Source organism: Pezoporus flaviventris, unplaced genomic scaffold (genome assembly GCF_033815535.1).
Source record: "Pezoporus flaviventris isolate CSIRO_AGI_PZ_B2104156 unplaced genomic scaffold, CSIRO_AGI_Pfla_v1 ptg000154l, whole genome shotgun sequence".
Classification (NCBI taxonomy): Eukaryota; Metazoa; Chordata; class Aves; order Psittaciformes; family Psittacidae; genus Pezoporus; species Pezoporus flaviventris.
In genome coordinates this window covers 2,188,420-2,211,234 of record NW_026892702.1, presented here as the reverse complement: position 1 = coordinate 2,211,234, position 22,815 = coordinate 2,188,420, and the positions used below count along the sequence as shown (strand labels likewise).

General features: G+C 58.0%; 2 protein-coding genes and 1 long non-coding RNA gene across 5 annotated transcripts in view; 1 reads left to right on the top strand and 2 right to left on the bottom strand.

The window, feature by feature from the left end:
• ARRDC1 (arrestin domain containing 1) overlaps positions 1–1,948 on the bottom strand; it is a 36,815-nt gene extending 34,867 nt beyond the window's left edge. The window contains exon 1 of the mRNA XM_061479581.1: positions 1,722–1,948. Coding sequence (XP_061335565.1) covers positions 1,722–1,839 — 118 coding nt within the window. The 5' untranslated portion in view covers positions 1,840–1,948. The remainder of the gene's footprint in view (positions 1–1,721) is intronic.
• Positions 1,949–4,013: 2,065 nt separating this feature from the next.
• On the top strand, positions 4,014–6,140 carry LOC133283180 (uncharacterized). The gene is made up of 2 exons (XR_009747761.1): positions 4,014–4,556; positions 5,257–6,140. It is a non-coding gene; the product is annotated as an uncharacterized LOC133283180 (long non-coding RNA).
• A 10,357-nt stretch (positions 6,141–16,497) lies between these two features.
• Positions 16,498–22,610, bottom strand: LOC133283160 (glutamine synthetase). Of its 3 annotated transcripts, none has more exons than XM_061479668.1 (7): positions 22,588–22,610; positions 22,246–22,421; positions 21,591–21,752; positions 19,829–19,975; positions 18,890–19,017; positions 17,576–17,775; positions 16,498–17,241 (listed from the first exon to the last, which is right to left on the bottom strand). In XM_061479668.1, the coding sequence occupies exons 2-7, from the start codon at positions 22,409–22,411 to the stop codon at positions 16,920–16,922; spliced, it is 1,125 nt and encodes a 374-aa protein (XP_061335652.1). In that variant the 5' UTR covers positions 22,412–22,421; positions 22,588–22,610; the 3' UTR covers positions 16,498–16,919. The 3 variants fall into 3 exon arrangements, with proteins under 3 accessions (XP_061335652.1, XP_061335653.1, XP_061335650.1); XM_061479669.1 differs by lacking the exon at positions 22,588–22,610 and adding an exon at positions 22,569–22,587; XM_061479666.1 differs by lacking the exon at positions 22,588–22,610 and having other exon boundaries at positions 22,246–22,450.
• Between the last annotated feature and the right edge of the window lie 205 nt (positions 22,611–22,815).

Genomic DNA, 22,815 nt, shown 5'->3' with positions numbered 1-22,815 from the left:
ATCTCAGCCCAAAACAGCAGCTCAGGTCACCTCTGCACAGAAGCAAAAGGAAGAGCTACACACGGCCCACCTCGCATTCCAGCTGGATGCTTCTGCCAGCACTCCTAGAGCCTTGCTCAGCTGCTCCTGCCTCTTACCAAGATCAAACACCAACAGCAAACCCCCTCCTGGCTTCAGGACCAATCCTTACACTGGGCCCCAACGTTTCACAGGGTCAAAGCAATGAGGAAGCAGAAAGAAGGTCTGGAACAAAGAGACACATTCCTCCTGCCCCACCACAACCAGCTGCAGCACACCAGGAAGCAAAGGAGATCTGGTGTGAAGGAGAACGTGCAGTTCCTCTCCAACATGGGAGTCGTAGAGGCAACAGCAAGGTGGAAGCATAACCGAGCCCTCGGAAACCAAACACTCATCTTGCCCAAGAGGCGTCTTCAGGAACAGGCGTGGAAGTGAACGGGATGGGCTGAGGATGGAAGTCAGCCACGCTTTGTTAACATCTTTGCTGGAAGAAGCATGTTTGGGAGTACCCTCCAAAACATGCAACTGTTTCGCTCCAACAGGAGTTGAACAGGCTGCAAGTCTGCACTTGTCCAGGATACTGTTTTCCTCGGGAAGCTTCCAAAAAGCTCTCGCAGACAACTGGGAATGGTGCTCACAAAAGCAAGACATAGACAAGCATAGGCACCACCATCCAGGCTGACGTCTCTGTTCAAGAGAGACTTTGCATTTCGCATTCTTTGGTCTTTCTTCCCCATAATAATTTGTTACAAAGGCAGAGCCAAGACAACCTCAGGGAAAACAGCAAATCAGCCTGCATTTCCACAGCACTGAGCACAACAACTAACTTGTAATGCAAATGACTTCTCCGGGCTGGGGGGAGCAAAGTTCCTGGTTTGGAAGGTCTGAACCAGCTGCTCATCATCCCCCAGCCCATCCCTGTCCCTCTGCCCCGAGGGACCGCAGCAGTCCCCATGGGGGCCCGGGGCTCACCTGGAGCAACCCCGATACCTCCTGCACCATGAGCACAGTGGGGGCTGCTGCTGCTGCTGCCTGCCCCACCGCGGGCACCCTCTCCCCAACACGCACAGGACCACAGGCACAGCCTGGACGCCTCCAAACCGGTGCTTCCACAACTCAAAACGCCCAAGTTCATTCCAGATGGAATAGAACGGATGCTCGCCTCGGACTGTGGTTGCAAACGGGCGGGCATCCTTCCTGCGGGGGCATGGCACAGGGCACCCTCCCCGCTGGGGTATCATCCTCTAGCTCTCCCCATGGCCCTGCCATACAGATCACACACTCCAGCGCAGGGGCCCGCTGTTGAGGGACCGCTGGCACCGCGATGCCGCAGCCCAGGGAGGCCGCGGGGCGCCGGGGGAGGCTGGACACGGAGCGCGGCTCCTCCGGCAGCCTCCCGGTGCCACTAACCGGGGCACCGCCGGGTGCTGTGAAACGAGCGTGCACCGCCAGGGTTTGCTGGGGTTTTAGGGGGTGTGGGGCTGCTTGCTTATGGGATGGGAGCAGAAAGTACGAGGAAGCGGAGGAGGAAATAATTCAGCAGGTTGCTGCTGCCGCCGCTCCCTTGCCCGCAGCGCCCGCTCCCCAGCGCCGGAGAACCGGCTCCTCCGCGCCCCCCCCCCGGCCCCGCCACCAGCCCCACGGGTGAGGGCAGGCCCCGGGGACACCCCATGCGGGGAGCGGCGGGCAGGCCGCGGGCTCACCTCGGTACTGCAGCGAGCCCGAGAGCCGCACGGTGACGGTGCCCGCCAGCGGCTCGCCGGGGCCGTACACGACGCGGCTGTCGCCCAGGCGGATCTCGAAGAGCTGCACCTTCCCCATGGCCCCGCCGGCCCCCGCCGACCGGCCCGGCCCGGCCCTGCGCGCTCCGCCGGCAGCGGTACCTGCGCCCTCCGCCGCGCCGACCCGCGATGTCCCTGCCCCGCCGGGCCGCCCCCTTCCCGCCCCGCACCGCCCCTTCCCGCCCCAGCCCCACAGCGCGGCCGAGCCGGGGCGGGCCCGCAGGGACGGGGCGGTTTGTGAGGGGCGGGCTGCGAGGGAAGGAGGCGGCTGTGGGGTCGAGCTGTGAGGGAAGGGGGCGGTAGTGTGTGTGGTGTGTGAGGGAAGGCGCCGGTTGTGGGGCCGGCTGTGGGTCTGGGGTGTGAGGGAAGGCGCCGGTTGCGGGTCTGGGGTGTGAGGGGAGGCGCTGGCTGTCCCAGCATCGGGCCATATTTTCTCCTGGTGATCCCTGCTCCCTCTAATCCGATCTGCCCCCTGTAATTCCCTGGCCCAGCTGTCACCTCTCTCCCTCCTATTTTTATAACCCCAATCGCTTTAAGTGCCCGGTGAGAAGCAAATACAGGCGACCCGCCGCGTCCTGGGGCTGAGGGGTGAGCGACGGCCCCACGCTCCCCATGGATGAGTGGGGTGAAGGTGTCTGAGCCAGCCGGGGGTGAGCAGCGGGCTCCCCCGCCCCGCTCTACATCATGGAATAAACCCCACCTGCAAAACCCGCAGGAAGGCAGCGCCGGGGAAGGCACCGCTGCGAGCCCGCTGCGTGCACAGGCAGCAGGAGCACGTGTGGAAGGAAGGGCTGTTTGTCTGCAGAGCACACCCAGCTCGGACCCGGCCCGACACACACAGACATCCGTCCTGCCGTGGCCCTGCAGCGACACCAGCGCGGGCATGCGGGAGGCAGGACCCCCCCATGCTGCCTTAGGGTGGGTGCTGCGATACCGAACCCTTCACAGAGCACCAGAGGAGTTGGGGTGCCTAGAGCACAGGGCTCCTGCTGGGCACTGCCTCCTCTGGTGCTGCAAGCTACCTCGTTTCCAGCCTGTGTGTAGTCACAGGCAATACAAACCTCGTTCCATGGTCTCCAGCAGCTCATCTCCTTGTACCCCACGCACGTCTCGCCTTGCGCTGCCCTTCACTTTTGTTTTGCCAGGCTACATGCACTGATTTTCTCCAGTCTCTGGTGTTGTAACGCCAGCCTGAAGCAGCTTCCATCAGTCCCTGTTTAGCTGTGACCCAACAAACTGGAGAGGGGCTCTTCATCAGGGACTGTAGTGATAGGACAAGGGGTGATGGGTTCAAACTGGAACAGGGGAAGCTGAGGTTGGATGTAAGGCAGAAGCTCTTCCCTGGGAGAGTGCTGAGGCGCTGGCACAGGGTGCCCAGAGAAGCTGTGGCTGCCCCATCCCTGGCAGTGTTCAAGGCCAGGTTGGACACAGGGGCTTGGAGCAAGCTGCTCTAGTGGAAGGTGTCCCTGCCCGTGGCAGGGGTTGGAGCTGGGTGAGCTTTTGGGTCCCTTCCAACCCAAACCAGGCTGGGATTCTATGATATTACTAAGCACCCTTTCCCCATGGAAAGTGGCCAAAGACTCAGGGCTTCATGCACTGCTGGAGCTACCCCAGAGGGACACCGCACGTGCAACAGCTCAGGGTGAATAAAACCCTTCACCAGGCTCCTCTCTCCTGATACAAAGGGGTTTGTGCACCTTGTTTGCAAAAAAAAGTTGACTTTAAGCATGGTAAAAGTTGCTCACCCAAGGTCACAACGTGAGTGAAAAGGATTCCTGTGCCAGGAGCTGAACAAAGGCGCTGGGCTCCAGCCACGCACGCTGTGGCATGGCTGCAGCACGGTGGGGCAGGCACTGTGTGCTTCACACAGGCACGGGAGCCCTTCTCGTGACATGACCAGTGATGCCACAGCGTTAGTCCATCACCCAGCCCACGGCTATGGTGTGCATGGCAGCTTGTAAGGCATAACTAGGTGGGTATAGAATAATAGAATCCCAGCCTGGTTTGTGTTGGAAGGGATCTTAAAGCTCATTCAGCTCCAACCCCTGCCATGGGTGTTTGGGAAACTGCAAAAGATCCACTTTCATGTGATTTTGGATCATTGTTTTGCTTTAAATTGCTTTGAAGGGTTTGATGTGGTGGGAAATCTCACTTCTGCCTGCTCTCCCATCCTTTTTCCCTTAGTAAAAGGGAAATTTCTAAAGAGAAAACTGTCAACCCTGGGTTTAGAGTAAAATTTTCCTATCACATATCATCACGTTCCCCTCACTTCAAGGAATATGACATTTCTTGACAAAGAACATGGTAGTTATTAAAAAACCACAACATGTATCAGTACCCCACGCACTGTCACCTGAGTGTGCCCTGCCTGCAGCAGACATGAGCTTCAACCATGGGCCCTGGGAGAGCGGCCGTGGGTGCCCGCGCGCAGGGATCGGCTGTAGCTGCATGCTGTGCACTCCCCTCACATGTATGGTTATAGCAAACCTCCAAAGTTGAGTCACAGGCGCTGTCTTGTGACTTAAATTTGTTCCTCTTTTGGCCTCAGATGTTGTCCTGCAGCTGCGCCTGGTGACAAGCTGGTGGCACAGCCCCACCTGACCGTGCCTCAGTTTCCCCATGCAGGACACCGTGATCCTGCCTGGCAGTGCCTGTGCTGAGCCAGGAGCCGGGTGTCCTGAGGGAGAGGCACTGCGGAAATGCCCGAGCATAGCCCAGCTGTGACTGGCAGAGGCTGAGCGATGGGAATGCTTCCAGGTGAGGCTCAGCACGGTACCCCTGGGGCAGGGAGGAGCTGGCACCATCGTTCCACCCTCTCGGTGCTCTCAGACACCCCTGTGGCTGCTGGGGAGAGGAACCAGCCTCGCACCCAGCACCCTGGGGACACCCTGGTCTCCTCTGTCACACGGGATGAGGAGCCCTTCTCTCAACCCTCAAGTTTTCTTGCTTCTGCTGTTCCAACCTCTCCCCCATCCTCCTGATGGGAGGACATGATGGGGGCTTTACTGCTGGCTGGGTGAGCTCCCTGCACCCCATGAGGCTGTGGCAGAGGAAGAGAGGAAGCAGCACAGCCACAGCAAGCGGCCATAAGGTTTGTCTGGACATGAGGGACGCATTTTACAATGAGGGTGGTAAGACACTGGCACACGTTGCCCAGAAAGGTGGTGGATGCACCATCCCTGGAGACATTCAAGGCCAGGCTGGATGTAGGTCTGGGCAACCTGATCTAGTTGAAGATGTCCCTGTTCATTGCAGGGGGTTGGAATACATGAGCTTTGAAGGTGCCTTCCAACCCAAATCATTCTCTGATTCTGAAGCTTCCCTTGGACTCACACACTTTCATCAATGAGCCCGTGGAAGGTTCGCTGCTACTATATACATCTATTCTATATACCTATATATGTATAGAAAATCCATATTGATATATTTATGTTACACTTACATTCGTTCTTTCCAGATCACTTCCCTGCCTCGCTCGGTGCCTCCCTGCTCCTCAGCTGATTCCGTGGCCATTCAACCACGTCATCTGATGCGACAGCAGCAACCATTACTCATTTGTTCCAGGCTGACACCTCTCACCAGCTCACCTGGGTTTGGTGGCGTTCAGCCGCACCTTCCTGCACAGCCATCCTTCACCCCGCAGGAGGCCACAAACCAAGGTCCCCAGCAACCTCCTATGGGTTCACGGGCTTGGCTGTGGGCAGCCGAGGCAGCTTCCCGAGGGCACGTGCTGGGATTGGAGCCAAGTGTCCCATCAGCGGTGGCTGAAGCTCTGGGATCTCAAGTTCCAGAGCATTGCAGCAGCTCCTTGAACTAGCATCTGCCTGATAACCCCGTGGTTGCACCAGCTCTCCCAGAGTCCCACTCCTTGGGATGATGAGAGATCAGGATCAGCCACACAGCAGAGCCAGGCTCTGTGAGGAGCCAGGGGCAGCTTTGGGCTTCATCCCAGGGGTGCTTCATGACCCTGTATCCTGAGACAGTGTCCCAGGCCTCGTTTGTAGGCTCATGGAATGATTTGTGTTGGAAGAGTCCCAACCCCTGCCCCGGGCAGGGACACCTTCCACTAGAGCAGCTTGCTCCAAGCCCCTGTGTCCAACCTGGCCTTGAACACTGCCAGGGATGGGGCAGCCACAGCTTCTCTGGGCACCCTGTGCCAGCGCCTCAGCACCCTCACAGGGAAGAGCTTCTGCCTAAGAGCTCATCTCAGTCTCCCCTCTGGCAGGTTAAAGCCATTCCCCTTGGCCTGTCCCTACAGGCCCTTGGCCAAAGCCCCTCTCCAGAGGATAAAAAACTCAAAGGGGCTGTAACAGCGTAATAAATACCATCCCCTTACCCTCATACCATGTGCCTGACTGTAGAATAACCTCACTGAGCCATCTCCACCAGACTTCCCTTCCGCAAGGGACAAACCCTATGTGGCCCTGGGCAGTTTGCTTCTGCTGACAACCTTTTTGCTGCTAACACCCACACTTGCCTTTTAGTCCAGCTTTGGCAGGCTTCAGCCACTGGTTCTTGTCCTGGCTTTCTCCGACATTAAAGAGTCCTTGAGTGCCAAGTAATTTCCCCTCGAGGTGGTACTTACACACCAGAATCAAGGCACCTCTCCATTTCTGTGATAAGCTGAGCTTGTCAGGCCCCTCTCTGCATGGTGCTTTATCCAGCCTTTGTGTTCCTGTGCTGGTTTGTGCCTCTGCAAACCCACGTTCTGGCATTTGTGTGTGGATGGGAATCTGTGTGCGGGAGCAGCCTCCCCCCACACACACACGTGCACGCACAGGAGCTGAGGCATTAATTTATCCCCAAATGCACATGGGGTACGCACAAGCCCTTTAGATCACATCATGAGGGACCAGGTGAGCACCCACAGGTAACACACAGGCTGCTCCTGACCTGTTCTCCCCCATACGTTAACCCTCACCCCTGGGGAAGGGCTGATTTAGGGCCATTCCTCCCAAGCCGTCTCCTCCCTTTCAGTCTTCCCCCCAAGCCATGAAGGAAGATGAAGGCAGGGAGAGCCCCTACCTGAGCCAGTGTAGCCTGTGACCCAGCTGGCACCCATCCCCTTCTCGTGGGTGCTACTGCTTTAATCTCCTAATGCCAGCCAGCACCTGGCGAGCCTCACCGAATCCTTCGAGAGAGGCAAGGCATCCATTACTGTTATCATTCACATCCTGCTGCCTGGATTTCTGATCTCCTCCCCTGCTGGAGGAGCCTCTTGCTCAGTGCAGGACTGGGGAGGAGGATCTGGTGGCAGGATTCATGTCTTCCCTTCCCCACAGCATCCATGCACAGGCAGAGTGGCGAGGATGGTTTGCTGCGCTCACCTACAGGCTCTGGGAGCAGGAGGATTCGCTCACTCAGCCCCAGTGATCCCAGCAGGGCCTCACCTGAGAAAAGGGCCAAATTGAACCCAAAACCTGACTCTCGTGCCCCCAGCACCAGGCAGGATTTTGCAGCTCTCCCTCACTGCAAAGCTACACAGAGTCGGGGTCAGGTTCCCACAACACCAGGGCAGGCAGCAGTCGCTGTTCAACACGTATGAGCAGGATGAGGTTCCCCCCAGGCTCATGGGGACCCTTTTCAGAGCTGTGCTGCAGGCAGTACCCAGTGCCTGCTTCCCAGGAGATGCCCTGGGCAAGCAGAGGGTCCAACAGCAGCAGCATCACTCACCCTGCCTGATCCCCACCTGAGGTGCACCTCACCTGTATTTGCCCTGGCTCTACTTTTTCCCCTACACAGGTTCCTCTAACACCACAGCCTGGCTGCCCAGGACAGCAGCCCCATGCAACCCAGCCATCAGCTCTTTGACACTGGTGATGTTTGGTACCCTTCCTCACAGTGGGGATCGCTGCCCCACCACAGGCTCACCACTGGGGATGCAATGTCCCATCAGCCACTCCCATGCAAGGTCCGCAATCACACCTGCAGCGCTTCCACCTAAATCCACTGGATTTCCCCCAGAAACGGGAGGGGAGCACTTCCATGTTTGGATGTGGAGGAGATAGCTCCCAGCAGAGAGGCAGTGACAAATATCCATGGACAGAAGGCAGCAGTGGTGATATCCAAGACCGTACCACAGCTGCTACCTAGAGGAGTGGATTGCCATGCTGCTCAGAAGGCGGCTAGGGTTAATTTGCCCAAGCAGCCCAGGTGTCCCTCTTCCAGCTGATAAAAAGCTGTGGAGCAGACCCTGTCCTAGATGCCATGGCCTGAAATCAAATTCCCCCAACCCTCCAGGAAGCTCATGAGGAGGGTCTGGGGAGAGATCATGCACCCAGCTTGAGAGCCTTGGGGTGCAGCCCAGCACCTGGTGACAGAGCTCCCTTCTGAGCAAACCCCACCTCCATAGCGTGAGCCCCTTCCCTACCACCAGGGCCTGGGTAAGGGGCAGGACATCACACCAGCAGTGCTGATCCCAAGGACACCTCATGGGCTGGGCCAGAAACCACCCAGACCCAGGCGAGCAGGGGAAGGAGTTAATGCCTCGGCACAAGCTGCGGCAGCAGCAGCAGCACTGCCCGAGGGCACCATCAGCACTGAAGGGTTTTCTCTGTGAAGCAGTGCTTTCCAAAAGCATTTGCTGGCTGGCTGCATCCGGGTGGATGCCGTGTGGAAAGCAGTGGGGAAACGGGCATCCCCTATCACTGTACCTGGCTGTTCTTTACCCGTGCTCATCCAAGCTCCCTTGCCCATGGCTAAGATATCCCGGGATTGGCCCTCATCAGCTCTCCCTTCCCCTAGTCATTATTGATCTGGGGTTCTATGAGCTAATACGCAAGACCCAGAGGTCACTGGTCCAAGGCCAGCCGGATGTGTCACACAGCAGCTGAGTCACATCCGACAGCCCTGCCTTGGCCAGAGCAGGAGTCATTAAAGAGCCCTTCACCACCACACCATGAGCAATGCCTGCCCCAGCCACACATGGGTACGATGCTGCTGACACAAGGAGCTGATGGAGGCTTTGCCCGCACTACAACCATGTGCTGGACAGCTGCCAAATGAGTTGGTGGCAAGTGGAGTCTACAACCCATTTACACCAGGCAACGACGCTGCTTGTGCGGGCAGTTACACCTGGATGTGCAAATGCCCTGGGGAAGCAGCCAGCACCTCCCACCGTGGGATAAGAGAAGGCAGAGAGCTGTCTGCCTCCACGCCTCTCGCAACAGTGGGAGCTGAGCGTGATGAGCTTCTGCGTGTCCGTGTCTGCTACCCCTACACTGCCTCTGCAGGGCAACCTGCCGAGCTACTGCCACCCAGTGTACCCGCTGGGACAGCAGGAGCTGAAGGCACTGTGCCACCCCAGGGACCTGTCCTGGCACAGGGCCTCGAAGGGGCTGGGGCAAGCAGCACAACAGAGGCTGCAGCAAGAGCCTCCAGCACCCAGGGGTGGTACAAGGGTGCAGTCCGGCAGGGAAGAAGCACAGAAGGGCAGAGCACATCCCTTGGAGTTTAGACTGCAAGCCAGCAGCAGGTCAGTGTGTTACAGCAGCGCAGCTGGTCAGGAAGCACTGCAAGGCAGCTCAGGGCAGACCAGCAGTGAGCTGGGTACAGACCCGTCAGCATTTCCCTTCCACAAAAGCCTGAGGAGGTGGGAGAAGGACATGCTGGGCACTGAGGAGCTGGTGCAACAAACCATGGGGCCCTTGTCTGAGGGCCAGGAGGGACGAGACGTGGTATGCCTGATTTAACCCAGCCAGGATGGCTGTTAAGTGTGCTTCGGGTCCCTGTGAGCTCATGGGGGAGGTGGAAACATCCCAGACACAGTGTGGGTCCATGTCCTGGATTAAGCTCCATGAAGACAGTTATCCAAGCTAAACCAATCCAGATTGATCTTATTTCATCTTCCTCCTCGGGGTGTTTCTCTTACAGATCAGCTGTTGCCAGATCTGCCAAAGCCTCCTGTACTTCCCTGCACTGTAACATCACATGTGTCTTCCCTCACCCTCCCTGTATTCTGTGAGTTTGAGCTGGTTTAGGATGAAATCAGTTCTTTCACTTGCAGCTCTGGTTCCCGACAGCACCACCTTCACACACTCCTCCCATGGGCAAATATTCCAAGCCCAGCCCTATCTACAGCTATTTTCGGAGTCCTCCTAAAACTTGCCTTGCATTGACATTTCAGCCCCTGAAAACACCTACTGTGATGTGAATCGAGGCCAACAAATGCGCTACATGTGTTACCACAGCTATCAGGCTAGAGCAGCACCACAAGAAATCGCTTCATTTGGGTTTGAATCATGTCTCCACCAGCCACGTCTGACTGCAGCACAGCTACAGCTCAGCCTGCCCCTGCTTCTCTTAGCAAGCTCTGCCATTACGGCTTAACCACTTGCCTTCCTTGCAACAACCCAAGGACCTGCAGGAACTTAAATAGGCTTGAAAAAGAGAAAGGCATTATAGGAGAGGGGCTTTGGCCAAGTGCCTGTAGGGACAGGCCAAGGGGAATGGCTTTAACCTGCCAGAGGGGAGACTGAGCTGAGCTCTGAGGCAGAAGCTCTTCCCTGTGAGGGTGCTGAGGCGCTGGCACAGGGTGCCCAGAGAAGCTGTGGCTGCCCCATCCCTGGCAGTGTTCAAGGCCAGGTTGGACACAGGGGCTTGGAGCAAGCTGCTCTAGTGGAAGGTGTTCCTGCCCGTGGCAGGGGTTGGAGCTAGGTGAGGTCCCTTCCAGCACAAACCAGGCTGGGATGATTCTATGGTTATGTCAGTGCCATCTCACCATCCTCCACAGGCACATCCCTGCCCATGGCATCCCACCACCACCATCATTTCTCTGCAGCTGCAGGAAATAAGGATTGAAGAAGAAATTGAACTCTCCAGGCCCAGTTTGCTACCCCCTGCCCCCATGCACAGCGAGGGGACTTCCTTGGTGTGAACACTTCATAATAGCCAAGTCTATGTTTCCCAGCTCCTCACACGGGTGCCTGTGCACAAGGTAACTCCATGGGGGAGCTGACTGCCTATTTCAGCATATGTTTCAAAAGGCAGCACAACAGAGACAGATACCAGTGAGGAACCTGGTCCTGCACCCACAAATACATCTGTATCCCCCCATCAGCCTGAGGAACCAGCTCCACAGCTCAACCCCTCCTCACAGCATCACCTCCCTCCTCTGCACCAGGCACGCAGCCGTGGGTACCACCAGCCTCCAAGGAGCTCACACAGCAGAAACATTGGCTAAGACTGGAAGGGACACCACAGGGGAGATTGTCCTACCCCATCCCTGCACATATCCCACACAGCCCCCCTCTCTCCCAACTGTATTTTCTCCTGTAGCCCCTTCTACAACCACTACCACCCACCAGGGTACAGCAAGGGCCAGGAGCACCCAAAGGTCCAAGAAGCCAGAAGAAACACCACAATTACAGGCAGGGTCTCCCCAGCAATGGCCTTGTCCCTCTGCTCCCAAGCAGAACAGACCTAGACATGATAGAAACATACAATCAGGAGTGAGGAGCACCAGGAAAGGTCCCCATGAGGGAGATCTAAAAGGCAGAAAGTCAACCTGCAGTTCAGGATCAGTGAAGGCAACCAAGGTGAGACAGAGCCTGGTGATCTTCTGGCAGGCCTACAGTGGTGAGACACAGCAAGCTGGGCAGTGAGCTCATGGTTAGAGGCTGGATGATCACAAGAGAAGACCAGTACTCCTCAATACAGCTCAGGCAGGGACTGACCCCTCTGGCAGAGCTTAAATGGACCCATGGGCTGGGGGTCCAGGTGAAGCTGGTCAGAGCCGTTAAAGCCTATTAGCGCCTCGACACCCTGTGTAGGTCCTGCCCCCGTGCAGCCCCCAGCCTGCAGTAGGGAGCTTTTGATGGCTCATCTGGCCTTGTTCACCCACCATAGGCCTGGGTGCTCAGGAGTGGGGCTGGGCCCTGGGGTGGCTGCTGTGGGACATTGAGGACTCGTTTGTGAAGGCTGCTCTAGGGGCACCTGCAAGAGGGGGATTCCTTGCAGACCTTTCTCAAGCCATCCATCAGCCCTGCTGTGGCTTCACAGCTCTGCTCTGTGAGTCTTGACTGAGCAAAGCAGCAGCCCCACTGCAGCAGGGAGCACAAGGAAGACCCTGTCCTATCCTCACCAGGGTGCCAGGGAGTCTTTGCCCATCCCAGCATGGCTGGGATGAGCAGGGACAGTGCAGGGCTGATGGGAACAGGCAGCAGATCTACCGAGTTGCTCCATCCTCTGCTGCTTTCTCTGCCAGGAGCAGGAGTGCAGACCCATGGGCTCTTCTTACACCTGGGTGCAAGCTCCAGCTCAGCACTCACTCATCCTTCCCCAGTGCTCCTACAAACACCCCCCTGGACTCTGGATGCTGCCACTGACCATCACATCACCCACTCATCCTTCCCCAGTGCTCCTACAAACACCCCCCTGGACTCTGGATGCTGCCACTGACCATCACATCACCCATGACTGCTCGGTGTTGCACCATCCAGGCACAGAGCAGGCAGGAGGCAAAGCTGCAGCTGCTGGGCCCTGCCATGGGAACAGGCTTTCCTGGGAAGTCTCCTTGCTCTATCTGCCCAGCACTGAGTGGGCAGCAGGTCCCCAGCAGCCGGCATGGCCCCTTCCCCACGCCATGTGGGCTGGTCACACAGATGGGAAAACCCACCCTGCATTGCAGGTTATTGGCTGTGTCACCCTCAGCAAGATGCTGCTCACCCAGGGTGTCCTGGGGGCTCCCCAAACACCCCACCTGCAGCTCAGGTTGGGCTGCTGGGGCTCTTCCATCCCATACTTTTAGGGACTAAGCTGAAAGCAGCCACTGCAAACCCAGCACCAGCCCAGTGGAGGCTGACCTGATAGACGGGCTCCCAGGAGCAAGGCTTGGACCAGGAATGCTGCACAGGGCTAGTGGGGGACCAAGCACCCCCCAGCCAAACCTCTCTCTACCTCATCTTCTGGCCCGTTGGGTGCTGCTATTGTGCCTGTCCCTCTCCAGTTGTGGCTGCATTTCAGCAGCAGTGAATTGCTGGTAATGAGCCTTTGAGACCAAAGATGCTCATATCCAAACCCAGAATGTGGTCACTGGCCTTTAAAGGCCAGACTAAGCTTCTGAGGGAACAGAACTTCAATTTTCTGTAGCTCTAATTTGAAACCACTTTAATGCTCATTAAGATAGAGAGACCCGAGCCGCTTGTGCAGGCTGGGGGACAGCGAGGGGAAGAAAGAAGTTATTATTGACATTTCAGTTTAGGTCTTTATTCTACCCAGAGCTCCCCACTTCTGGCCAGCAGCTTTGAGTAATGCTATTGTTAGCACCAGGATTGTAATTCTAATGTCCTTTTTATAGCTGGCTTGGGAAAAAATGATCCTGAAGGCCTCGAATGATTTCAAAGTAATGGAATTTATAGTGATAAAAAGAGACCTGAACACAGAGAAACCTGCAAGCTCCTCTGCCGTTGCTCCCTGTCATGGGGTGATCACGATGCTCACCCGCCCTGGGTGTTCCCCTCTGCAGCAGGGTGCTCAACGGTGGGGGACGAAGGAAGGGACCACAGTGGATGCCTGCTGCTTGTGTGCCCCAGCTCAGCAGCCCACTGGAGCCATCTGCCAGAACCACTTGGCCATCAGTCAGGTCACAGCCCTGGGAATGACTGCCCCGAGGGATAACACACCCCTGGGCAGCTCCGTGCCCCTGGCCGAGGGGTGGCGTGGGTATGGAAAAGAGCCCAAAGTCTCATGAGACCCCCCCTGCAGCCCTGATCCAGCTCTGGGGCAGCAGCACAAGAGGGACGTGGAGCTGTTGGAGTGAGGCCAGAGGAGGCCATGGAGATGCTGCGAGGGCTGCAGCAGCTCTGCTCTGGAGCCAGGCTGAGAGAGCTGGGCTGGGGCAGCCTGGGGAAGAGAAGGCTCCTGAAGAGGAGACCTGAGAGCAGCTCCAGTGCCTGAAGGGGCTGCAGGAAAGCTGGAGAGGGGCTTGGGACAAGGGATGTAGGGACAGGCCAAGGGGAATGGCTTTAACCTGCCAGAGGGGAGACTGAGATGAGCTCTTAGGCAGAAGCTCTTCCCTGTGAGGGTGCTGAGGTGCTGGCACAGGGTGCCCAGAGAAGCTGTGGCTGCCCCATCCCTGGCAGTGTTCAAGGCCAGGTTGGACACAGGGGCTTGGAGCAAGCTGCTCTAGTGGAAGGTGTCCCTGCCCGTGGCAGGGGTTGGAGCTGGGTGAACTTTAAGGTCCCTTCCAACACAAACCAGGCTCTATTCTATGATTTGCTGCTGTCTGTGAGCGCTCGTGTGGGAGCAGAGGCTCGGGTGAAGGTGGGTGCGTCTGTGCAGCGGGCGAGGGCTCAGGGTGGTCCTGAGGCAGGTGGGTTTAGAGCCCCCAGCACCGTTCACCCAAAGCTCCTTTAGGAACCAGCCGTCACCCCCCTCGCCCGCTCGCTGTTACTCGCGGCTCCGCCTGCGGAGGGCAGCAATCCCCAGGGAAGCGCCTCCAGATCCCGATCCCTTCTCGCTCCCAGCTCCCAGCGCCATCTCCCTGCGGTGCTTCCCCGGGAAAGCCCTGCGGGTGGCTGGTTACCTGCAGTGGCCCCGGATGGAGCGGATGCCACCGAGGGTCCCACCGCTGCTCCCACCCATCCTGGTTGAGCCTGGAGCACTGGAGAACCTCCTCCCGGCACTGTGCAACCCTCGGATGGGGATGGGTGCACTGTCCCCTCACAGTGGTCTCAAGCCCCAGCCTGAAGGCTGGCCGACCCCAACAACCCACCTTCAACAGGGGGGAACACAGCAAGACTATAAGCAAAGCTGTTGTGGGAAGTTGCTGGTGTCCTCATTTCCCCTGTGCTGCAGGCCCCGGGGGTGGGAATCACTCCTGCTTTAGGAAAAAGAAACCCAGGACATATGGTTTCTGGCCTGTTTTAACCTCAAAGTACAAGCAAGAGGATTTTTGTTCTGGCAAAGGAGAGGATGAGAATGTCCAAGCACGCAGCAGCTCCAGGGAGTGGGCAGCAGCATCCCCAGAGAACAGTGGCCAGGTCCTGGATCTCCCCTGGAGCCCCGCTCATTCCCTGAAGAGGAGGGTCCTTCCTCAGAGGGGAATTGCAGGGTGAGATCCAGGAACGGGTACAAAGTGTTTGGAGGTACCACGGTGCTGTGTCTGGTCAAAGATGTTTGCAGTGTGGATTCACACGATCCCCCAGATTTAGCAGTGGCTGCACAACACAGTATGATGAAAGCTGAAGTCCTTTAAGCCACTAGTACAGCCCAGGAAACAAACATGCATCTTCCTGCTCCAGATTTAGCGCATTATTGATTTTCCAGCTGCATCCATCAGTCATTGTCCCAAGGCTCAAATTACCCATTAAAGACATCATAGAAATGAGAGGAGAAGAAGACTGTTGTGGTTTTGGTGAAAAACATTAAACATCTCAAACAGCAACTTCTGGAAGGAAAATGTGTCCTTCTTAGGGAGGGGATGGCTTACATTTGTTCTTGAACAGCTCAGAGACACCGAGGGCTCCTGGATGCTTGCAGCACAGCTCCCAGCCCCCGCTCCCTGCTCCACTGGCAGCACCGTGACCCACAGGAGGGACTTGGAGATCTGCATTTCAGCTTGTCACCTGCTTCAGATCGAGAGAGAAACATCAAACCAGTTTCTAAATCCTCATGACTGCACTGGAGTGGACAAACGAGTCCAGAGGAGGCCATGGAGATGCTGCGAGGGCTGGAGCAGCTCTGCTCTGGAGCCAGGCTGAGAGAGCTGGGCTGGGGCAGCCTGGAGAAGAGAAGGCTCCTGAAGGGGAGACCTGAGAGCAGCTCCAGTGCCTAAAGGGGCTGCAGGAAACCTGGAGAGGGGCTTGGGACAAGGGATGTAGGGACAGGCCAAGGGGAATGGCTTTAACCTGCCCGAGGGTAGACTGAGCTGAGCTCTTCCCTGTGAGGGTGCTGAGGCGCTGGCACAGGGTGCCCAGAGAAGCTGTGGCTGCCCCATCCCTGGCAGTGTTCAAGGCCAGGTTGGACACAGGGGCTTGGAGCAAGCTGCTCTAGTGGAAGGTGTCCCTGCCCGTGGCAGGGGTTGGAGCTGGGTGAGCTTTAAGGTCCTTCCCAACACAAACCAGGCTGGGATTCCATGAAGTTGTTCCCTGTCCATGCTGCTCCTTCCCTTCACCTGCAGGTAACCCCTCATGGCTACTTCCTGCTCAAGGTGTCCCTGCCATCAGAGCTGTCCGCTGTGATTGCAGCTAGCTCCTCCCCACTGCTGTAGCATGGAGGGTCCCGAAGGACCAGGCCATTGGAGATGCTGTTGACACCGCATCTTCATGCAAATGCCCTACCTGGGGGCTTGACTCCATGAATACAACCCAAGACCCCTCCTGCAAAGAGAATCCCACTCCAGGAGCTGCACCGTGTGTCTCTCTTCAGCACAGCATCACTCAGGGTGCAGCAGGAAGTATCCCAGGCTCTCCTCCCTCACCCAAAGGTGTCCCCAGAGGGAAAGGCTGCTGCTCACCGTGCCCAGCGCTGGATGTGCTGACTCAGCAGCGCACACCCTATGTAAACCCAGCCAGCTGCTGCCCCTGTTTGCTCAGCCTGCGCCTCTCTGTTTGCTTTCAGGGATCACGATGGAAGGAGATGGCCTTTCAGCGCCGGGAAATGGGGAAAGGCAGCTCCAGGCAGCTTCCCCAAGGATCCTCCAGCGAGACCCAAACGCAATCCCCCCTGGAGCTCAAGGAGCTACAGAACAACGCACCCATTACAGCACAACCCGGCTGCCAAGAGCCAGGAGATTTATTACCATTTCCTTGCAACAGAGAGATGCAATAAAGCACCAGCCCTCCCCAGGTGCCACCAGCAGCAGCCGCAGCTTCCACATAGGGATCTCTGCACATCCCAGCGTAAAGTCCATTGGGAAAATCTCAATCCAAGTTTAAAAAACCCTCCCCACATACAACCTAAAACCAGGAACCAGAAAAAAAAAAAAGGTGGTTGAGAAAATAGGTTGCCCCCTCCCTCCTGCTATAAAATATTTATATATTTATATATTCCTAAGGCGACGTTTCACAAGACCAGAAGCAAGGCTCCGAAAAGGCTGAGCTTGCAGCCCAGGGCACCGCAGAGCACACATCCCACATGAGAAGCTAGTGTAGAAACCAAAGCCTCCACCCGCCCCGTGCCTCAGTGGTCAGCATAGTCCTTGGTCTCCACCCCGGTCTCATTGAGCACCGTGGTCCTCATGATGGCCTCGGTGACCGCATAGGGGTCGCAGTTGGCCGCCGGCCGCCGGTCCTCGAAGTATCCGTACCCATCCTGGCCGACCTGGCGCGGGATGCGGATGCTGGCGCCTCGGTTGGCCACGCCGGCGGAGAACTCGAAGATGTTGGAGGTCTCGTGGTGGCCGGTGAGGCGCCGGGAGTTGTCCCTGCCGCCCCGCGGGTCGTACACACAGATGTGGTAGTCGTGCCGCTTGCTCAGCTTCTCGATGGCAGCTTCGATGTGTCTGTGGGAGAGGAGAACAGGGATGGGTTTGTCAGCTGGTCCGTTTGGGGGGGTGTTCCTATGGGCAGGAAGGGTGGTATCCCCTCCTCGGTGCACCTCTGTCATGAGGACACCCCAGGGGACAATCTGACATGACCCAGGCATGGTCTAGGGTGAGGTGTCCCTGCCCATGGCAGCGGTTGGAACTGGGTGATCTTAAGGTTCTTTCCAACCCAAACCATTCCATGATCCTATGACAGGCCCAGCCCTGCCTGGTGCAGCCACCCAGGCACAGAGACTTACACTTTACAGAGCCAAGGACACTCCAAACCTCCCTGGGACCCCCCAGGACTCACTTGAGGCCCCCTTCTCTCCGCATCTCCTCGGTGCTGTAGTTGGTGTGACAGCCGGCACCGTTCCAGTTCCCGGTCATCGGTTTGGGGTCCAGAGTAGCCACAACCCCAAAGTCCTCACAGACACGGTGCAGGATGAACCGAGCCATCCAGAGGTGATCCCCCATCTCAATGCCTTCACACGGGCCCACCTGGAATTCCCACTGGAAGGAGCAAGCAAGTACTAGTGAGGATGGGCAGGTTTGTGCCTCCCCGTCCATCACACCCCTAACAACCCCTCAGGGAGAGCTGCCAGCCTGGGCAACAGCTGAGCTTTACCCTTGGGTATCAGCAACAGGGATGGGAAGCATGGAGTTAAGCAACAGGACAGCTTTGGCATGCAAAAAACTAGGAATAACCAGCTAAAACTAGAGCAAATCAGAAGGGTTTTAATAAAAAGGAGGTAAACAAACACGACTCCTGCCTTCGAGGCTGCTGCTGGAGCTGCTGGCATGAAGAATCCCCCAACCCACACTGCAGAGGGCAGGGGACCAAGGAGGAGCCCATGAGTCCCCCCCCAGGGCTGTTCTGTCCCGGCTGGAGCTGGGGTTGCGCCATCCACAGTGACTAAGCAGCGGGTGACGCATTCATGGCTGCTGCCATGGCCCGGCCAGATGGAGCCCGGGATGCAGGAAGCAGCCAAGAAGGACCCTGGAGAAGCCCAGGCAAACAGCAGGGTCGTTAGTCCTGGCCCAGATAAGCCCCTGCTTATCACCACCACATCAGGAGAGCCTGCGGGGCCACAGCGCGTCCCTCAGTCTGGCCACCCACCTAATGCAATCAGGGGCTCCTCCAGCTAACTCCTGACTGACCCCAGGTCCCCCCCAGCTGCTTCCCAAGGCCACGTCCCACTCTAGTTTCCCAGCTCCCGGGATGGAGGAGCAGGATGCACCCACTGCTCCATGTGCTGCTCCCATAGCCCGTCCTGGCTCCCACTGTCGCCCACAGCCCTGCTCTGTGGTGAAGAAGAGCACCCAGGGAAGCACCCAGCTCCACACTGGCTGCCACCTCTGTGAGGAGCTTCCCTGCACTGTGCCCCAGCTGTGATTTCACTTGCCTGTCCCAAAAAGCAGGGATTTGCATATCAGGATGAGTTAGGAGGACATCAAACACGGACATTTTCATCCTATCACCCATGCAACTGCTCCCATCTAGACAAAACCCACGTGGGGAGTCACTGGATTTGGCATCCCAGAGGAGCTGCTGGGTTATTTCAGCCTCACAGTAACTCATATCCATCACCATAAAGAGGAGCTGCACAGGGCCAGCCACACATACCTGGGAGGGCATCACCTCTGCATTGGTGCCACAGATCTTCACCCCTGCGTAGAGACATGCCTTGTAGTGGGACTCCACAATGTCACGCCCATACACCTTGTCTGCTCCAACCCCACAGTAATAGGGACCTGGAAAGGAAGGAGTCACCACCAAAGTAAAGCTTTTGGCACCACCAGCAGCAGCGCAGCATAACCCCCCAGCTCCCAGGTACCAGCCATCATCTGCAGAGGATTTATGGGAATTAAACAGTGTTTCCCCTCCATGGTGCATCAAGCCACTGACCCCTACTCCAAGAGTGTGAGCAATTCATCTCTGCAACCTCAGCCTTATCTAGGCAGTTAAACAGGACTTGTAATGCATCAACCAGGAGGTGGCCGGGAGATAAGGGCAGCTTGGTCTGCCCCGCAGCCCTCGGGACCCTCTGAGCACATCAAGCAGCCGAGATTGTTTTGACAACAGCCCACACTGCTCATGGCTGTGGTTTTGTGCAGCTCCTCAAGCAGGTCAGGCCCAGATCTCCTCCCCGCCTGCGGCAAGGGAGATGTTGAAAGCGGCCGGTCCCCACAACAGGCTGCTGATGCGGGTTGGGAAACCCCTGGCCCTGTCCCAGGCAGCAGCAGAGGCGCTGGGGCTCGCTCCGGAGGGCTCCATGAGCCGGCCCTTGCCGAGCAGCCACGGGAGGAGTTGGCTTTCCCAGCCCCTGCCAAACAAGTGGTGCCGCTGGGCTGAGCTGTTTGCGCTCCGCGGGGAGCCCGGCAGGAGCAGCCCTGCCGCGCGGCTCACCTGAGCCAAGGGCTCCCTGCAAACGGCTCCTAACCCCATCCCAGTGCCAGGCACCATGGGGAAGCTGCACCGAGGATGGGGATGGGATGCTCACAGCCAGGCAGAAGGGTGGGAGCCAAGGGGAGCGCTGGGGTTGGGGAAGGGATGAACACTCACCTTGTGGGCCGGGGAAGCCGTTGTCGGGCCAGCCATAGGGGTGGCCGTTGATGCCCAGCAGTGTGTACTCCTGCTCCATCCCAAACCAGGGGCGGCTGTCCTTAACCAAGTCCATGATCTTCTTGCATGTGTGTCTCAGGTTGGTCTCTGGGAGCAGAGAGGGCTGGGTTAGACCTGTGCCGTGGGCAGGCACGCACCATGCTCTGCTCCATCCTACCTCGCTCCACCACTGCCAAGTGCTTCCCACAGAAGCCTTAAGAGAACCAGTGAGGAAATCCCCTCTTCCTGCAAAGCTCCCTGCTCACCCAGCCCCTTCTTGCAGAGCTACTCCATCACCACAGCATCAGGCCATGGACCAAGAGTGTGTGTAATTAGCCTGCTCCCCAAACCACCAATGGTCCATGAACATCCTCCCCCTCTTACAAACCAAGAGATCAGGAGCTATCCCCCAGCCCTGTCCTACAGGTATCTAGCAGATCTGGGAACAGGGACTATACATCTCCCATCACTACTTCACCCCCAGCTTAATCATCTTTCTCTTTCTCCAGCTCCAGGCTGGCTGGTGGAGCTCAGGGCAATCAGAGCTTTGCCAGGAAAGACAGCAGAGAACCATCCTAACACGGGCAACATGCCAGGATAGGGGAATGAGGACTCAGACCAAAACTGAGGGAAAACACAGCTGAAAAACTGTTGTGACAGGGACAGGCAGCCTCCAGGCTGCAAATTCTGCCTTTAAATCACAGTAAAAGACCCCAAAGCAGCTACAACACATGCCCATAGCGTGGGGCTGGAGAAGAGCAGTGACATCCCCCTTGCACTGATGGGAGAAGGGGGAAGGAAGTTACCACCCACCCAGAGCCCACAGAGTCTTTAACGTCCATGGAGACCCCCCTGGGAAGAGCTGGAGGGTGCACCCCTTATCTGTGGGGCTCTGGGCTGAGCTCTCTGCCTTGGCTCCAGCCCCAGGAGCTCCAGGGCCTGGGGGTCTCTTTACAAAGAGCTGCCATGGAGGAGCTGCCGGGCAGGAATCTCAACCAAGACTGAAAGCCATGGTGCTGTCTGAGGAGGAACCAGCTCTGTCTTTCACCATCGCTGCCCGCAGCCTCTCCTCTGCATCACCCCGCAGATGCTGCCTCCCTCCCTGATGCACCCACCACAGACATGGCCCCGCTTCACTGGTAAATAACCAGTTGGTTGCTGACAGAACCCCCTCTGGGAGCCCCTCAGCACGTCCCTGCACACCGTCTGCTTGTCCTGTCTGGGGCTTTATCAGAGGAACAAGACAGACACTGGGACTGCCGGCTTCTGCCTGCGGTGATAAGAGACCAAGAGCCAGCGTGCTCCAGGGCTGCTTGCGAAAGGTCAGCACCTTCTGCCTCCTTCTCTACAGCTGCCCATCAGCAAGGAAAGCAGCCACAAACCCGGCACTCTAAAACTCCCACCGCTCCCCGGGTTAACCCCAGCCCCAGGGCTGGATGTGCTCGGGCTCAAAAGCCAGGTGACGCCTTCAGCACACTTGAGCTGGCAAGCACCATGAGCTCCACAGCTCCCTGCTCTTCTCTTCGCCCTGCACCTCCAGAACAGGTTCCTGCAAGCAACCGCCACCACCAGCACTTGAATTTCAGAGCCTCAGGCCAAGCACCCAGTGCTGAGCTGCTCCCCAGGACCAGCGGCGCAGAGCGAGCAGCGCCTCGGAGGGATGGCACCCGAAACAGTAAGTGGGTAACCCGTGGAAGCCGGGGCGCGTGCTGGAGGTGCTCACCTGCGGGTTTCCTGTTGTACTTCAGCACTTCGCAGAGCACCAGCTTGTTGGGGTCCAGGCAGAAAGGGTCCCTGAACATGCGGACGGGCACCAGGAACATGTCGCTGTTGGAGCCCTCTGCCTGTGCCGTGCTGGAGCCATCGAAATTCCATTCAGGGACATCTACGAGGCAGGAGGGAGACAGAGAGAGGAGTGGGATTGCGAAAAGGTATCTCACATAGGGATTGTGCCAAGTGTTGGTGGCCTAGACCCAGGATGGAGAACCCAGAGGGCACTGAGTGCTGTGGGATGAGGATGGCCAAAAGGTTTTCCTGCCCAGCAGTGCTCCTCAGCATCGGTGTGTTCACCCCCCCAGCATGACGAGGGGCAGGCAGGATCAGCCTCAGCCACTTCACCCTCCCCCAAACCCCATCCAGATGCTGACACATCTCCGTGCCTGTTCCCTGGTGGAGAGGGGTGAGGATCTCATCCTCCCCTTCCCACCCAATGCTACTGGCACAGATTAAGCAAACCACAGCAACACGCTTGATACAACCCCGTGAGATAACTAAAGTATCATCAGTGCCACACAATCAGGGACAGCAAGTGCCAGCCCCCAGAGCACCCCAGAACTTTTCCCCAGCCCTGCACGCAGAGGGACAAGCAGCCGCCTTACCTTCGATGCTCTTGGGCTCCTTGTCGAGGGTCCTGCTCTTGCAGCGCACGCCCTCGCCGCTGCCGTCGATCCAGACGTAGGTGACCTGCACCAGCCCGTCCTGGGGCAGCCGCACGTACTGCTCCCGCACCAGCTTGTTCAGCCTGGAGCTGTGCGACACCGACATGGCGACGGCCCTGCGGGAGCGTGCAGGTGAGCGCGGCATCACCCCCGGCCCGGCCCCCACCCGTTAAAGAGCCTCCAAACAAACCCCCGGAACGAACCGCCCCGAACGGCGCCCAGGCAGCACCCCCCCACCGAGCGTCCCCCCGCGGGCATCGAACCCGCGGCCCCGCCGCTCACCGGCCCCAGCGCTGCCCACGCCCGCGTCCGCCGCGCTTTATACGCGCCCGCGGCCGGAGAGCAGGGGGCGGGGGCGGCTCCGCCCCGGGAGGCTGCGGCACCGCGGCGGGACCCCGAGAGCAGCCTTCGGTGTGCGCTGCGCTTCCCATCCACACACGGAAACAGCGGGAAAGCTCTGCCCTGTGAGGGTGCTGAGGCGCTGGCACAGGGTGCCCAGAGAAGCTGTGG